General features: G+C 54.5%; 2 protein-coding genes and 1 pseudogene across 2 annotated transcripts; 1 reads left to right on the top strand and 2 right to left on the bottom strand.

The window, feature by feature from the left end:
• Positions 1-2651: 2651 nt before the first annotated feature.
• Positions 2652-3367, bottom strand: LOC103598004 (annotated as a pseudogene).
• A 2840-nt stretch (positions 3368-6207) lies between these two features.
• On the top strand, positions 6208-11012 carry NDUFV1 (NADH dehydrogenase (ubiquinone) flavoprotein 1, 51kDa). The gene is made up of 10 exons (XM_008581903.1): positions 6208-6424; positions 7193-7275; positions 7349-7519; positions 8331-8514; positions 8806-8995; positions 9439-9651; positions 9872-10038; positions 10355-10436; positions 10592-10737; positions 10850-11012. The coding sequence occupies exons 1-10, from the start codon at positions 6353-6355 to the stop codon at positions 10934-10936; spliced, it is 1395 nt and encodes a 464-aa protein (XP_008580125.1). The 5' UTR covers positions 6208-6352; the 3' UTR covers positions 10937-11012.
• Positions 11013-11540: 528 nt separating this feature from the next.
• On the bottom strand, positions 11541-15054 carry LOC103598003 (double C2-like domain-containing protein gamma). The gene is made up of 10 exons (XM_008581912.1): positions 14805-15054; positions 14582-14661; positions 14435-14506; positions 14112-14221; positions 13894-14029; positions 13730-13783; positions 12158-12312; positions 11979-12060; positions 11747-11843; positions 11541-11671 (listed from the first exon to the last, which is right to left on the bottom strand). Exons 1-10 carry the CDS (start codon positions 15052-15054, stop codon positions 11541-11543), a joined length of 1167 nt encoding a protein of 388 aa, XP_008580134.1.
• Positions 15055-16622: the final 1568 nt, after the last annotated feature.

The following is a 16622-nucleotide window of genomic DNA, read 5'->3' as shown; positions in this document are numbered from 1 at the left end:
AATGTAATTAGATGTTGTTTTTAAGAGACTCTTGTAAAGTGAGAGAAAGATTGGAAATAGAGACAGAAAAAAAATTTACCAAATACTAATAAAAAGAAAAAGAAAACTTGTTGTAGTAGATTGAATTGTCTTCCCAAAACTTACTGAAGCTTGAATTTTGTCCCCCAAGTTTTATGTATTAGAAACTTGATCCCCACTCTAACTGTTGATGGTGGTAAATCCAATTATGGTAATTGAAAGGTGGGGCCTTGAAGAGGTGATTAGATTGTAGAACCATGCTGCAATGAATGGATTAAAAATGGTGGCCAGGGGCGTGGTTCTGAGGGCTTTAAAAGAAGAGAGAGGGGAGTCTGTCTGTCTCTCTCTTTCTCTGCTTCCACCATCTTGCAATGTGAGACCCCTGGGTCACTATCACCACCACCAAGACCCTCACCAGATGTATTCCCCGGACTTTGGACTTCCTAGCCTCCAAAACTGTAAGCAATAAATTTCATTTTTCTTTATAAATCACCTCGTTCTATGTATTTTGTTATAAGAAACAGAAAAAGACTAATACACATGTGCAGCAATATTAATATCAGAGAACATAGATCTCAAGGCCAAATCATTAAAAGAGACACAGAGAAATATTTCATATTAGAAAAAGGAACACTCCATCAAGAACACTTTTTAAAAAAACTTTGTGATCAAAACTGGCTCAAGAAATAGACAAATAACCATAAAATAAATGGAAACATGGTCAGATCACCCCCAAGCAGAGGTTCCAGCTCCAGATGGCTTTACCATAAGGTCTAGTCACGCTTCAGGAAATGGATAATTTTTACCCTCAGCAAACTCTTCCAAAATACAGAAAAAGGTGGAAAGTGTTCAACCTCATTTTAAAGGGCTAGCATAACATTGAAACAAAATTGGACAAGATCCTCAGGAGAAAATAAAACTATAGGCTACCCTCACTTAGGAGCACTGATGTAAAAGCTAAATAAGATAAATCCAGCAGTACAATGAAAGAATGTTACATTATGACCAGAAGGCATTTATTCCTAGAATAATAAGAAATGACAATAGTTAACATTTACATAACACTTACTATGTGCCAAGCCCTGTTCTAAGGGCTTTACAGATGAAAACGTTTAATCATTGCAATGATACCTTGAGACACAGAGAGGTCAAGAAACTGGCTCAACACCACACAGCTGCTAAGTGGTAGAGCCCAGGACTCAGTCCTGACTGGCTTCAATCTCTGCTCTCAGCAGCCTTACTCTGCCTCCCCTTTAGGTCAAAAATAGTTCAATAGATTAGAAAAACGGTTGATCTAATTAACCACAGATTAAAGAACAATATGATCATCTCAGGTGAAGTCAGTGAAACTGAGGACCCTTTCATGATAAAACTATGTATGCTCTTGGAAGGGAGTTTCCTTAACATGGTCAAGGTCTCTATCAAAAGCTTCAGCAAACTTCATGCTTCCTGGTTGCCAAGATGATACCTGATTCAACAGCATTTGGCTTCAGGATGATGGGTGGGGAAGGATTGTATGGTTTTTTTCTATAAGGACCTAAATTTCTGAGGACCAGTGTATTCGTATGCTACTGTGCAATGTTTTAAAATCACCTAGAAAAACATGCAAACAAGCAAAAATGATAATGGGGAATAAGTTAAAAACATATTACTGCTTTCTTCTTGCTTTTCTATATTTCTTAAATTTTCAACGAAAGAAAAAACATTGATATTTTTCACTTTCCAAATATAACATTTGATTGCAGTATTGAATAAGCATCTCCCTTGCAAAGCTCCGTGCTGGAGGTCAGAGAAGAGAGAAGATCCGATTGTGTCTTAGTCACACTGTGTGGAGTATGCATAAAGCAAATGTACTTCACAGGGCCTGGTTTTCCAAAGCCTTGCAGTTTCAAATATTGACCTTGCTGGGCTGGCCCGTGGCTCACTCGGGAGAGTGTGGTGCTGATAACACCAAGGCCCTGGGTTCGGATCCCACATAGGGATGGCCGGTTCGCTCACTGGCTGAGCGTGGTGCTGACAACACCAAGTCAAGGGTTAAGATCCCCTTACCGGTCATCTTTAAAAAAATAAATAAATAAATAAATAAATAAATAAATAAAATAAAATAAATAAAAAAAACCAAACAAACAAATATTGACCTTGCAAAAAACAGGAAATTTTCCCCAGGCTATAGTCTCTGTTGTAAGAGAAAGATTTGTAACACAGCAAGGTTGCTGGCGCAAAGACACAGGTTACTGATTGATATGTAAAGATACTGGGAAATTGCTGTAAGAAGAGAATGTTTGCTAAAATCAAGCTTTTGTTGGTGGATCGATTTAATTGCATGTTACCAGCTTCTATTGTTGAACTTGTTAAACGGTACTTAGCAAAAATCCCACCTGTGTTCTCATCCTGTGACTTCCTGGGCTGGAAAATAAATGCAGGAAGAGAACCCCAATTCGTGTCTAATTTCCCAAATGGAAGGAATGACTCGCTCTTGAGGGTTCTGGGAGATTAACCCCTTTTTGAGGCTTCTCACTGCTCAGAAGAGATGGGCTTTGAGTAATCTTTGGTGGCTCTGTCACTCAGGGGAAAAGGGGTGACAAATCCGTGGGAGGCAAAGCAACAGCACTGGGCCTGTGACAACAGTTATTTCAGATAGTTGTATGGAGTGCTTGAAGAAAGCTTCCTGGGGAAGGTGATATCCAAAGGGCTCCGCAGGAGGAGTAGAAGGAAGGGGGCCAGGAAGGGAGGAAGACAGATCCTCTGGTGCAAACCCAGCTGTGTGGGCAGAGGGATCGGAGCTGGAGTTGGAAGGTTGGTGGGCCAGACACACGGGACTTTGAATGCCAAGGCAAGGGCCTTGGGCTTTGTCCTGAGGGCAGAGGGGAACCAGGAAGGGTTTTAGGCAGGGGAGGGGCAACATGGGCCTGAGATTTACAACAGTCCCGCTGGTTCCAGGTTTGCAGAGAAGGGATTGGAGGGGCCAAGATGTGAAGGCTGGGAGACTCCAATGGGGCTTTGCAAAATTCCAGGTGAAAGATGATGGGGCCATAGATGGGGGTGCGGCCTGAGGACACAGGAACAGGGAGTGTTCCTAAGGTAGAGGTGGCATGACAAAGTGGATCTGGGGGCTTCTGACCTGGAGGCTAGCGGGGAGCCAGTTACATGGACAGTGGCACAGGATCAGACAGGTGCTGAGGAAGAGGTGAGAGCCAGGGCCTGAGATGCTGCAGAGGAGGCTTCCTGGGAGGTGACACTGGAATGGACCTCCTTCCTTACTTGGCAAGTAGATGCTATAGGTGGATGGGGACTGAGAGAGGGATTTATTGTCAGGAGACCTCAGGCCAAGTTCTAGCAGCTGTGCCATCCCAAACAGGCCACTCAGCATTGCAGATACACTCTGCTTCTGAAAACAGGGTTGTGGGCGGATTAAGGAGATAACACATGGCAAGTGCTTGGCACAGAGCCTAGCATTGGATTAACAGTTTCCTATCACCTCTATGCCCAGCCACCTCCCATCCCTAGCACCCCCAGGCTGCTTCTCCCTTGACCCAGTTAGAGGAAGATGAGGAAGGAGTCTTTCCGCTGGCTCCATCCTGCCCCCCTTCTCCCTCCCCAAAGGAAGGGACCTATGAACTCAGGTCTGAGCCCCGGATTAGCTGTGTAATCCCCAGATCTTCCTGGGCAATCTCTTTCCCTGCCCGAGAGAAGGGGGCCTGGGGCTGGGGGCCAGGACTCCTGGGCTTTGGTCTGGTATTTCCCTACCCATCTATGAGACCTCAATCAGTGTGGGGACACTTGGGGTGCCTCTCTTGGGACATCCGTAGTGACTGTCACATGTATAACAGTTGTTCTGTGGGTTTGTTGTGTACAGGGTACTTTGGGAAGGAAGAAAGGCCTGGTCTCGAGTCCAGCTCCACCAGACAGAAGCTTCATGCCCATGGACACGGGATGAAATCCCCCTGAGCCTCAATTTTTTCCATATACAAAGCGGAGTTAACACCATTCAGGGCTGCTGTGAGGAGTATATGAGAAAACAGGTGCAAATGAGTTTTGTAAATAGCACATTTCTATGAGGCAGAGAGGATGGAAATGGCCAGGATAAGAAAGAGAGGTAAGAAAGATAAGAAAGGATGATTACAGCACAAGAGAATAGAGGAGATGGTTCCTTCCTATGAGGACTGGAAAACTCAGTTTGGGAGAGAAGACCAAAAAGGGCACTTTTATCACGGGGACCAGGACAATGTCTCAGAGCCAAAGGGTTCCAGAGAACTGACAGAGACGAGCTCATGAACACATGTATGTATAATAATAAAAATTAATTAATTTTTTTTTTTTAAAAGATGACCGGTAAGGGGATCCCAACCCTTGACTTGGTGTTGTCAGCACCACGCTCAGCCAGTGAGCAAACCGGCCATCCCTATATGGGATCCGAACCCATGGCCTTGATGTTATCAGCACCACACTCTCCCGAGTGAGCCACGGGCTGGCCCAAAAATTAATTAATTTTTTATTTATTTATTTATTTATTTTTTTGTCTTTTTTCCGTGTCCGGCAACGGATCGCAACCCTCAGTGTTGCCCCCGTACCGGACAGGGGACCGGCAACGGGATCGCAAGCCTCGGTGTTGCTCCTGCGCCTCGCTCAGCCAGTGAGCGGGAGCCGGTCTGTATGTGGGATCCGAACCCTCGGACGGGAGCGCCGCCGCGCTTCCCAAGCGGCGCACTATCCAGTGCGCCACCGGGCCGGCCCGAAAAATTAATTAATTTTTTAAAAAAAGAGTTCATCAGGCTTCCAAGACTTCCTGAGAAGGCAAAGGACAGAGGACCTCCTCAGGTCAGGGGAAAACCAAATGAGGAGGACAGCCATGCAAATGCCCTAAAGCCTAATGGAGCCAGGAAGGGGTCTTTGGCTGGTGTGGGGGGGGGTCATGGTAGTGCCTGGACGTAACGATCCTGGTGGGGTAGGGGTCGTGGAGTGTGGAATATACTACATAAAGCATATGTACTTCACAGGGCCTGGTTTTCCAAAGTCTTGCAGTTTCAAATATTGACCTTGCAAGGACAGGAAATTTTCCTCAGACTATAAGTCTCTGGTGCAAGATAAGGATTGTGGCACAGCAGGTTGCTGGCTCAAGGACAGACTAGTTACTGATTGTTAGGTAAAGATACTGAGAAACTGCAGAGGGAGAAGGAATGTTTGCTAAGATCAAGCTTGTGTTGACAGCCTCACTGGAATGTCGTCTGGCTTGTTTTGCTGAGAGTTACCAGCCTATACTGTTAAACTATAACGCCACCTATGTCTCTTCCTGTAACTTCCTGGTCTGGAAAATAAATGCAGGAAGAGAACCCCAATTTGGGGTTAATTTCTCAAGGAAGGGATGCCTTTCACTGGAGGGTGCCTGGGAAGTTAACCACTTCGGGGCTTCTCACTGCTCTGAAGAGATGGGCTTTAAGTAATCCTTTCCGTCTCCGTCACCCACGGGAAGTGGGGTGACAAATCCGTGGGGGTGAAGCAACACAAAGCAACAGTGGAGCTCTGCAGTGCCGGGCCACGGGCCGGGTTCCCAAGGCAGCAGGGGCCATTCCAGGATTTTGAGCGGGAGCGCCAAGGGTCGGACTCTCCTATAAGGGCTGGGAGAGCTCAGCAGCGCCGGCAGAGGACGTGCCACCCGCTGGCCATGCCCATCCTCTCTGCCTCACCCCGGCCCAGGCCTCCAGACGCGCCCCCAGCGGGAAGACCTCCGCCGGCAGCTCCCTGTCCGCCTTGGAGCGCCCGGCTCTCCGCGCTAACTTAGCAGTTCTTCCCCAAGCGCACCATGCCCGGGAGAAGCTCACCATCGGGCAGGGCTCGGACTGAGGCAGAACAATTGCAACGCAGTCATGAGGGTACGGCTGCAGCCCGCCTGATTCCTCCCTCCAAGCCCACGCACTCGTGCATACAGTAGGTGCACACTAAATATCGAGCCTGCCGAAAGTGGAACACACCAGGACCCAACAGAAGGCGACACGCGACGTTGATTTACTTGGGATTTGAAAGACCGCGGGCCGGCAGGCGAACGTCAAGAAGCCGAGCAAGCGAATAAGGGCTGGGCCAACCTGCTATTAAACGCCGCACCGCGGAGGCAGGAAGGCGGGCCCGAGGTCGGCGGGACTACATCTCCCAGAAGCCTTAGCGCCGAGGGGGGGGGGTCGGGAGCGCAGCGGGAGAGGCGTGGGGATGCGGGGGCGCGCCGCCGGCGCCGGGGCGCGTGACGTCACTCCTGTGCGCCGTCTAGAGTCTCTGTCGCGCCGGTTCCTCGGCCTCAGAGCTGTGAAGGTGACAGCGGCTGGTGACCGGGCTGGTCCCCGCGATGCTGGCGGCACGGCGGCTGCTGGGCGGGTCGCTCCCCGCGCGGGTATCTGTGCGTTTCAGCGGCGACACGGTGAGGCCCGGCCTAGCTCGGACCAGGGGTGTACGCGGGCCGGGTCTTGCTGCCGCGTCTCTGCGCCGCCTCTTCTCCCCAGGCGGGGCGGGAAGGTTGCCGCTCCGGCCTGGTTGTGGAAGGTGAACCGGCTCCAACCGGAGGCTAACTTTCTCCCAGCCCTGCAATTCGAGTCCCCACCTGTCCTCAGTTTTATCCCAAATGGGGCCCATGACCTTTGTGTCCCAGCCACAGTGAGGCGTTTCTCTTCCACCAGTAAACACATTTTGCCTCTTCAGCAAAATAAGATAAGGCTGCTGGTTTAAGCAAGTTTTGATCTAGCAGGAGAACCAGACAAGTAAATGGACATGCCATCCCATTGGGCTTGGGGAGGCAGGATAGTGTTGTGGTTCAGGCTGTGGCCGCTGACAGACCTGGGCTCAAATTCTGCTGCTTCTGGCTGTGTGATCTTCCATAAGTTCCTTTTGCTCTGAGCCTCTGTTTTCTCCTCTGTAAAGTGGAGGAAATCATTCCTATCTCAGAATCGTTATGAGGATGAAATGGGATTTTGGATGTAAAATGCTTAACCTGATAATTGCTAAACAGAAAGTGCTTATTAACTGGTGGTGGTGGCTATGATTCTACAAAGAGTTTTGAGGCTTCAGCCTCTGCCTTCTCCCCAGCCCGGTCCCTCCTCCTAAGCAGGGAGACCCAAGAATCTGTAACTTCTGGTCCAACCCCTCATGGCCCCAGAGCTCTCCTGGGTCTCCTGACCGTCTGTCTCTCCAGACAGCACCCAAGAAAACCTCATTTGGCTCGCTGAAGGATGAAGACCGGATTTTCACCAATCTGTATGGCCGCCATGACTGGAGGTGAGACAGTGCCCCTAGCCTGGTGGGTCCTGGAGCAGGGCCTCCTCTTCACTGCCTTCTCCACTCTGTCAAGGCTGAAAGGTGCCCAGAGTCGAGGTGACTGGTACAAGACAAAGGAGATCCTGCTGAAGGGGCCTGACTGGATCCTGGGTGAGATCAAGACATCAGGTTTGCGGGGCCGTGGAGGTGCTGGCTTCCCCACTGGCCTCAAGTGGAGCTTCATGAATAAGCCTTCAGATGGCAGGTGAGTGTAGGGAGACAGAGATGTGGTTGCAGGAGAGACTTTGTGGGTGGCTATTGCTTGCCTGGGCCTTTGGGCTGTTTCCTTAGAAACTCAGCATGCCCCATACTAGCCAGCTGCCAAAAAAAAAAAAAAAAGAAAGAAAGAAACTCAGTATGAATGAAACGGGAAAATGTTCCCAGACAAGTGAGTGGGACTAATAGCTCTGTCTGGACTTCCTCAGGGGAGACTTGAGGTGTAGCAGAATCAACACAAGCTTTTGACTCAGGCAGACGTAGTTGTTGAAATCCTGGCTTTGCCTTCTACTGATTGTAGAGCTTTGGGCGGTCTCCCAGCTTTCTTGAGCTGTAGGTGTCTTTTTTTGTAACTGGGTATAATGATACCATACAGGGATTAAAGAAGTAATGTTTCTATAGCTTTTGTCCAATATGTTTGTTGGCACACAGAAAGCAAATAATAAAAGTCAGTTGCTTTGCTTCCTTTTTGGCCCCAGAGAGGTGTTGGAGGTTGAGGAAGGTTCTTTGTGACCAAGAGCAGAATTTGTCTTAAAGGAAAGCACAGGGAAAGCCGTTTAGACTGAACAGAACAAAGACCTTTCTTGTAGTCATAGCTGCCCAAAGATGGAATAGGCAGTGAGCTCCCTGTCATTGGTGGTTAGAAAGCAGAGACCCTGGGGACATGTTGGGAGGGCAGAGAGGGATTGGTTGTTGGAGGAGACATCTTGGAGGCCTCCCTGAGTGGAGCGGGAGTGGCGTGTAGTTGAGGACCCAGTCCTGGTGGCTCTGTAGTCTGACAGACCTGTGGGCCCCCACAGACCCAAGTATTTGGTGGTGAATGCGGATGAGGGGGAGCCGGGCACCTGCAAGGACCGGGAGATCATGCGCCACGATCCTCACAAGCTGGTGGAAGGCTGCCTGGTGGGGGGCCGGGCCATGGGCGCCCGGGCTGCCTACATCTACATCCGCGGGGAATTCTACAACGAGGCCTCCAATCTGCAGGTGGGCAGGGAAGGCATGAACAGATGAGAAGGTGTCCTCACGTGCCCCTTACCCAGCATGGTTGTTCTTCGATGTTGGCGCCTGGTCTGGCAGGGGTTGAACTGGAAGAGTGGTGTCCACTCCTGCAGGCATCCCAAATGGGGCTTGGCCCCCACAGCCTCTTTCTCTGGGCTCTTCCTTTGTGCCTCAGAGCCTTCACTTGGGAGCCCTTCAAGGGATCCAGGACTCCTGAAGTTACAGACTGACTCCTGGGGTGGGGGATGCTGGGGAACTCACACCCTTGTCCTGCAGGTGGCCATCCGAGAGGCCTACGAGGCAGGCCTGATTGGGAAGAACGCCTGTGGCTCTGACTATGATTTTGATGTGTTCGTGGTGCGTGGGGCTGGGGCCTACATCTGTGGGGAGGAGACAGCACTCATCGAGTCCATTGAGGGCAAGCAGGGCAAGCCCCGCCTGAAGCCACCCTTTCCCGCAGATGTGGGTAAGACCTGGCCTGAGCTGGGCCTTATCTTGGCAGTGTCCTGTGGAACCCAGGAGCAAGTCCCCTCTGGATTATTCTTAGGGCATTTCTGAGTGCCTTCTGGGCTGGGTCAGATGCAGAGAGTAGGTGGTAACAGCTTACAGGCTCCACTAGTGCCCCTTGCAGTCCCTCATCCTGCCTCAGCCCCGTGTTGGATACCAAGCCCCTTTAAGCTTGTCTGTAGCTCTGCCCCCGCAGTACCTGTTCTGGGATCTGGGGATGTGGTGGTGAATGAGGCAATACAGCTCCTCTGAAGTTTGGGGTCGAGTGGGGGACAAGATGATAAGGGAGGAGAGAGCAAGGGCTCTCTGCCACAGGAGGAGGATCCTGGGACAGACCCCACTGCCAAGAAGCCTGTCCCCATCCCTTAGCAGCCACCCGTCTGTCTTCCCTTCTCCCTGAAGGAGTGTTTGGCTGCCCCACAACTGTGGCCAATGTGGAGACGGTGGCTGTGTCCCCCACCATCTGCCGCCGTGGGGGAACCTGGTTTGCCAGCTTCGGCCGTGAGCGCAACTCAGGTACCAAACTGTTCAACATCTCTGGCCATGTCAACCACCCTTGCACTGTGGAGGAAGAGATGTCTGTGCCGCTGAAGGAACTGATTGAGAAGCATGCAGGTGAGGCCTGGGCCAGCCAGGTGGGGGCAGCCAGGTAGGGGCCAGCCAGGTCGGGGCAGAGTGGGCAGGGCATCCATGAACAGAGCCCGGGGGGGGGGGGGGGCTTCAGGAGACAGGGCTGGGTCCAGGAGCTGACAGAGGTCCTGAGCTCAGGACTAGGCAGGTGTGCTGGCCCCAGCTCTGACCATCCATCTTTTCGGGGACTGACTTGGGGCCCCAGGGGGTGTCACAGGTGGCTGGAACAACCTCCTTGCTGTGATCCCTGGCGGCTCGTCCACCCCGCTGATCCCTAAGTCCGTGTGTGAGACGGTGCTGATGGACTTCGATGCACTGGTGCAGGCACAGACAGGCCTGGGCACGGCTGCGGTGATCGTCATGGACCGCTCGGTAAGACCATCCCTTCCTTATGCCAGCCTGGTTGCTGTCTCCCTCCCTGAGCCTCTGAAAACCCTTTTGCCATCACTCAGGGTCCAGTTCCTGCAGCCTGAGATACAAGGGAGGTGGGAGAGGAGGGGACAAGGCTGCTCTGGAGGAGAATGCCCCTGGAGTTGGCAGCAGGGGTACCCAGGGAGGCTGCAGGAGAACAGAATGCAGGGTGGCTTGGGAAGAGCTGCTGGAATCGGGGGAGGGGGTACTGCTGGAGGACAGAGGCCCTGGTTTCTATCTGGCCTTGGGTGCCTGCTCACTGTCCTTTGTCACCCAGACAGACGTTGTGAAAGCCATCGCCCGCCTCATTGAGTTCTACAAGCACGAGAGCTGTGGCCAGTGCACCCCGTGCCGCGAGGGTGAGCACCCTGGTCAGGTTGGGGGTTTGCTTGCCGGCTTCACTTATCCTCCACCCTCCCACCCCAACCCCAGCGTGGCCTGCACCCCTCAAGCAGTGTCCCACACCCTGGCTTGGGGAGACCAACAGGCCCCTCTCTTGCTGCTGTGGCTGCAGGTGTGGACTGGATGAACAAGGTGATGGCCCGCTTCGTGAGGGGAGATGCCCGGCCAGCAGAGATCGACTCCCTGTGGGAGATCAGCAAGCAGATAGAGGGCCACACCATCTGTGCTCTGGGCGATGGGGCCGCCTGGCCTGTGCAGGTGCTTACCGCCCTGCTGTGTAGCACAGGGGTGGGGGGAGGTGCTGAGAGCCCAGGGCATTAGGTGATTTTTGGATTCTGCTTAACACAGTTTCCCCGCTCATTGCCCACAGGGTCTGATCCGACACTTCCGGCCAGAGCTTGAGGAGCGGATGCAGCAGTTTGCCCAGCAGCGCCAGGCCCGGCAAGCTGCCTCATGAGCCCAATACCATGGCCTGGCGGCTCACATCCATCCATCTGGGATGCTGGACAATAAAGCAAGTGCTGTCCCCCACAGCTGCAGCTTCTCTGTGACTGCTCTGTACCTGCCACCCCTGGCCCGCTGCTCATGGAGGCCCATTGCCAGACATAGTCGTGTCATGAGTCCACACCTTGGCCTCCTGTGTGTCAGTAAGTCAGTCCTAGATAATCTTGAGTACCCATCCCTCAGTGTAGGAAGCGGTGGGAGTGGGGGACTGCGAGGGCTGATCCTGGGACCTTGCTGTGGTCCCTGTGGCCTGAGGTCCCTGGCCCAGCTCAGGCCTCTGGAGGGTGGGAGACGGGAGAATAGGGCCCAGTCTGCCCTGTGGGTGATGGGCAGGGAAGGATGTGGCCTATGGCCAGAGAAAGGACAGGCTCTGGTCTGGCTTAAAGGAGATGTTTATTTTGGCTTCAAGATTTGGGGTGGGGTGAATTTGAAAGGCAGGAAGAAAGGAAACACCCATTTGACTGGGGGCTGGGTACTCAGGCTCCTCCCAGCTCTGTGGGGACATCATGGGCAGCTGTAGGGGAGGGATGGCAAGTAGGGCCAGGCTGGCACCAGGACTAGTCGCTGAGCTGGGGGGGTGTGCCATCCAGTGGGTGCCACAGCTCCAGCTGACGGTCGCTGTGGCCCAAGCACTCACGCCAGTGCCGCAGGCGCTCCCCACTGGCACAGCTGTTCAGCTGCACCCCGCCTGCCGTGGGGAATGGGTCAGGAGCCATCAGGAGCCCATAGGGCTCCCACCCCAGTTCCCTGCATTCCCACTCACCGATGAAGTCATTGGCCGTGCCCAGGTCGTAGTCCCACACGGACACCAGCAGCGTCTTCTGGGCCAGATCCTCCCGCGGGCCTGCGTAGAAGAATTCCTGCCAGGAAAGGGTCAGAAAGGCAGGGAAGACGCAGCCTCAGGTGCTTCACAGCTTAAGAAACAGGCTCAGGCTGGGTAATGGCTCAGCAAGTCAAGACCAAGGCTGGCTGGGACCTGCCTGGCGCTGGCTTACCTCGTTGAACTCGGGATTCAGGGTCTTCTTTCGAACACTGGTTTTATATTTAGATTTCTTCCCCGAGTTTGGATGCAGGAAACTGATTGGGGAGAGTTAGTGGTTAGGTGTGGCTCTGGAGAGGTGAGGGACCCCCACCTTGCCCTTACTGCCCCCTGTGTGCCCCTGTTCACACTCACAGGCGGACGAAGGGGTCCGAATAGCCATTGGCATCCATGGGGGCCAGGTGGGCGCAGCGCAGCACACCCACCAGCAGGCCACCCTGCTGGGAGCTGTAACACAGTGACAGCAGGATGCGCCCACGTTCCTCCCCGGCCACCTCTGCCTCCACCTCCTGCAGGTATAGGCTGTGGTCAGCCCCCATCCAGCCCAAAGCCAACTCCCCACCCACCAGTGGCCGGGCCTCAGATATGAAAGCTCAAACTGGCTGCAAAGAATCAGGATCCAAAGGTTTAATTTCATGGTTTAATTTCCCAAAACAGCCACTCGCCCTGTGCCCTGGAAGGGACCTCCTGGGTCAGCTATATCCTCCAAGGCCTGAGGAGGGGAGGGGCTTGTTCAGAACATGTGACTGGTCAGTTCAGCATGTCCTTGTCATGGAGTGGAAGGGAACTAACTGATTGTCTCTGAGTGCCACAAACAAGTTGAAGTTTTCTAAGTGGCCTCCCATCAAGTGCCCATAACCACTCCCTGCAGGGCAAGCCTCACATCATGGAAGCAGCCTGAGAGGCCTTTCTCTATCCAAAGATAAACAGGGCTTTTCGACTCCAAAACCCACCCTCTTCGCCCCTCACAGCCCTGAGGACCAGATTCTGAATGTCCTTTGCCACACTCGGGCCCTACTGTTCCCAAGTGGACTCAGGAAGGGTGCCTAGGAACAATGTACTTTCTCTCCCACACTTAGTGTAGAATTCGATTTGCAGAAAGTCCAACCTTGCTTACAGTCAGTTCTCAGTAAAGTAGCAGCCACTCTGATCACCCACCAGGCACTGTGGCACTGTTGTGCATGGGGTCTTCGATGGAGTGGATGTCGCAGGGTGCTCAGAGATGTCCATTGGGCAAAGTGGCCTTACTACACCCCCTCGTTGAGGGCCTTACTACACCACCTCGTTAAGGGCCTTACTATGCCACCTTCTTGAGGGCCTTACTGGCCTGGGTTTAGCTAATTGGTGGCTGCGGCAACTTGTGACTCCACTAGAGGACAGGGCACCTGGCCCTTTGTTCTGAGAGGAGCCAAGCAGAGGGCCTGCGCTCAGCCTCGCAGGTGCCCCTCCCCTGCTGGGCCACAGGGTTTCTCCCCAGGTCTTTGGGGTTGAGGAAGGCCCTGCAGTCATGCTGACTGCCTCCTGACAAGAGCCTGCCTAGGACAACCAGCCCCAGGAGTGGCACCCACACGGACCCCAGGGGCAGACCTGGCAGCCAGGGAGCTCCACCCTGTCCTCTCTTTGACCCTGTCCAGTCCTCCCATCTTGGGCCATAGACAGCTACTGCTAGTTGCAGTCTCTGCCTCAAGGTTGCCTGGGTCTCTGCCCAGCTCTGCCCTTTGAGGGCTTTGCTTGCTTGTCCCAGTGCCCACAGCTTCTCTGGGCTGCCCTGCCTAGCAGCTGAGGGCTGGCTGCTCCCCGGGGCTACGAGGGCTCACAGAGTGCACGAGTGAGATGCCCACCTGTGCTCCTGCCTGACCCACTTCAGCCTGGGCCATCCCTGGCCTGCCCAACCTCTTCCCTGCTCAGTCCAGCTGTCCTACCCACCTCCTCATAGAGGGACATGCCGCGGGTTGTGTCCAGGCTCTTGGGCCTCTTAGTCTGAAAAAGCAGAGACCCAGTCACCTTGGCCAGTGATGTTTCCCAGGCCCCATCCCCACCCCCGCTCCTCTCCAGCTCCCCCCTCACAAGGTTCCGGGCTCTAGCCTCACCAGCCTCCGCTTCTCCAGACAGATGTCGAAGCTCCTGGCTCGGTTGGGCACCAGCTTTCTCAGGGGCACCCGGAGCTCCCCCAGGGGAGACGCCCGCCGCCGTCGCCGCAGCCGTGGGTCCTCACACACACACAACCTGGTGGTCACCCGGGTCAAACCTGGCCAGGCCAGCCCCAGCCCATCCTCCTGCCTTGCCCCCTGGTGTCCCTGGTCCTCACCGCAGGGTCTTGTGCCCAGCATCTTGGCGGGTGAAGCCATGATAGGTGAGTGTCTCCTCCCAGATAGGTCCTCTTGTGCCACGAACTGTGCGTGTCCGGAGCTGGCTGGCCTGGGGGCCAGCCAGGATGGGTCAGGGCCTCCCACAGTCCAGACAATTTCCCCTTGGCCCTGTGCCCTGCCTCCCTGATAGAGCCCCCAGTTGCACATCTCTGGGACTGGGACCCAGGTCATGGAGTGGGGAATCAATGCAGGGCCAAGGGAGGTACCCCAGTCTGGGCGTGTGGCCACAGGGCAGCAATAGGGATCTGGGGCTTGCCCTCACCTTGCTGGCCCCTGGCAGCAGATTGGCTTTGACATAGGTGTCCATGGAGCCTGAGGCAGGGGACTTGAGGCCCTGGGGACAGACAGTGGGTATGGGGTAGGCCTGTGGCCCAGCCCCCTGTCCCAGGGACCCTGCCCCCATTCTCACCTTGGCACAATGAGCCGTGCAGTGCAGGGCACTATTGTCCGCATCGAAAAGCAGCGTGAACTCGAGGGTGCCTAGGGCAGCTGCGGGCAGGCAGCAGGCAGGGTCAGTTCCTACCTCAGCTCCACCTGCCCCCCATGGTGCCACGCCTCCTGCCAGAGATGCTCCAGACCCTACCCTGGCTGGGCTGAGCTTTGGGAGCCCCCTCGTGCCCACCCCTACTCACTGCTGTCATCTGAGTCTCCCTCTGGCTGGCAGTCAGACTGTGGCTGGGGTGCCGAGGGGATGGTGGGGGCCACCGCGGGGTGCAGGTCCCGGGTGCACAGACCGGGCTCCGCAAAGGGGTAAAAGTGCGGGAAGTAGTCGGAGATGAGGTGGATGGGCCGGATGGGGCCCGGGCTCACGTCGATGGCCATGTGCTCCTGCATGCTCACCCGCTGTGGACGCCGCCCGCCTGCTGCCACCGTGCCTGCCATGGGGGCTCAGACATGGGGTGGGGACTCAGAGAAACCCCTGCAGGCCAGGGGGAATGCACACGGCCACTGAGGTGGGGTGAAGAGGCATCGCCGAGGCCACTGAGGGGTCCTGGGCAGCAGCCGGGACCTGAGGACAGAGCACAGGGTCAAGGGGGGCAGACGTGGGGGCTCCAGCCTGGGGGGCTGGGGCAGGGTCTGGGGGGTAGTAGCAGGTTCAGGAAGGGACCTGATGTGCCAGGAGTCAGCCCCGCTGGGTTCCTTACCACTCTGAGAGCTGCTCCACCAGGCTTGGCCCACTGCTGCTGGCACTGCTGATGGCACTGCTGCTGGGTGTGTGTCTGGGGCTGTGGAGCCCCACAATGACTGAGCTGACCCATGTGAGCAAGTGTGACCCTTGGGGCAGTGGGGAGGGGCTCAGAACCCAGCACCTCCCTTGTGTCACCCCCACAGGTCCCTTCCCTAGTGCTGAGGGCTCAGCTTCCCCACCTCCCTCTGACCCCCTTCACACGCTGTCAAGGCGAGTTATTTTTACCACTGTCATGTGGCCCTGCTCCCAGGTGAGGAGGCTGGAGGGCTAGAGGTGGCAAAAGGGGTGTGGGGCGTTGGAGTGGGAGAGGAGGGGGGGAGGTGAGAAGGACGGGGGTGTGAGGGCAGGCGGGGAGCGGGGGCACTGGGAGGAGGGCCCCGTGATGCAGGCTCCTTGCAGGAGCCAGCTCAAACTGAAAACATGAATCCGGTCACTTCAACACCCCTCTCCTCAACTCTGGCTTGGAATAAAATTCTAACCCATTGTGGAGGCATGTCCGTTGTCTCCTCAACCAAGAGATGTCCCCTCAGCACCTCACGGTGGCCCCCTGTGGTAGGCCCCCCCACCAGCCTCACCCCCCACAATCTGCTTTTGTTGTCTGTGCTTTTGGGGTCCTATTCAAGAAATCATTGTCCAAACCAATGTCTGGAGGAGCTTTTCCCGTCTTCTTAGTTGTTTTAAGTCTTTAACCCATTTTGAGCTGATGTTTGTTTATGGTGTGAACCCTCGTTGGTCATTGGGAGCCACGGTTTCCCTACTCTCAGTCCAGGGGGTTCACCCCCCTCCCCAGGCCTGTGCCCCAGGCCATCAATCAATATATTCTACATCCAGCAGGTGAGGTGACGGACTCAGGGAAGGACATGTGACCCAAGGCAGGAGGATGAAGTGCAATCCTGGGTGTCCGGCTGGGAAAAAGAAGCTGTTTTCTGTTGATGGGATGCAGGTGCCATGCCATTCTACAGCCGTTGCCCTCTCCTCACTTCTCATGCCCTGAGAGGGAGTCCAGCACAGTGAAAAGCACAGCGAGAGAAGAGAACCTCAGTCCCTGGATCCAGCCATCTCACCCTTCCTACTCGGGCAAAGTCAGCTGGTGGGTGGGGTTTTCTATCATTTGTCCGGGCTGATACTTACAAAGTGTTCCCATACCATCATGTCAAGGTCAGACCACCCATGCCCTCAACCCTCTCATATAACCCTGGTCTACATAATTGGTGTATAAATCCACTATTCTTTGTGATTAATTAACGTGCAATCATACTAT

This window comes from Galeopterus variegatus, unplaced genomic scaffold, assembly GCF_000696425.1.
Source record: "Galeopterus variegatus unplaced genomic scaffold, G_variegatus-3.0.2 Scaffold2486, whole genome shotgun sequence".
NCBI classification, from domain to species: Eukaryota; Metazoa; Chordata; class Mammalia; order Dermoptera; family Cynocephalidae; genus Galeopterus; species Galeopterus variegatus.
This window is presented reverse-complemented; position numbering and strand designations above follow the sequence as displayed.

Excerpts from the sequence above, each read along its gene's own strand:
- NDUFV1 (XM_008581903.1), top strand. The coding sequence starts at position 6,353 with ATGCTGGCGGCACGGCGGCTGCTGGGCGGGTCGCTCCCCGCGCGGGTA. Across the intron at positions 6,425-7,192 it reads TGCGTTTCAGCGGCGACACG|ACAGCACCCAAGAAAACCTC; the intron begins GTGAGGCCCGGC and ends CTGTCTCTCCAG. Across the intron at positions 10,039-10,354 it reads TGATCGTCATGGACCGCTCG|ACAGACGTTGTGAAAGCCAT; the intron begins GTAAGACCATCC and ends TTTGTCACCCAG.
- LOC103598003 (XM_008581912.1), bottom strand. The coding sequence starts at position 15,054 with ATGGCAGGCACGGTGGCAGCAGGCGGGCGGCGTCCACAGCGGGTGAGC. Across the intron at positions 14,507-14,581 it reads GCACGGCTCATTGTGCCAAG|GGCCTCAAGTCCCCTGCCTC; the intron begins GTGAGAATGGGG and ends GTCTGTCCCCAG. Across the intron at positions 14,222-14,434 it reads TGCTGCCAGGGGCCAGCAAG|GCCAGCCAGCTCCGGACACG; the intron begins GTGAGGGCAAGC and ends GCTGGCCCCCAG.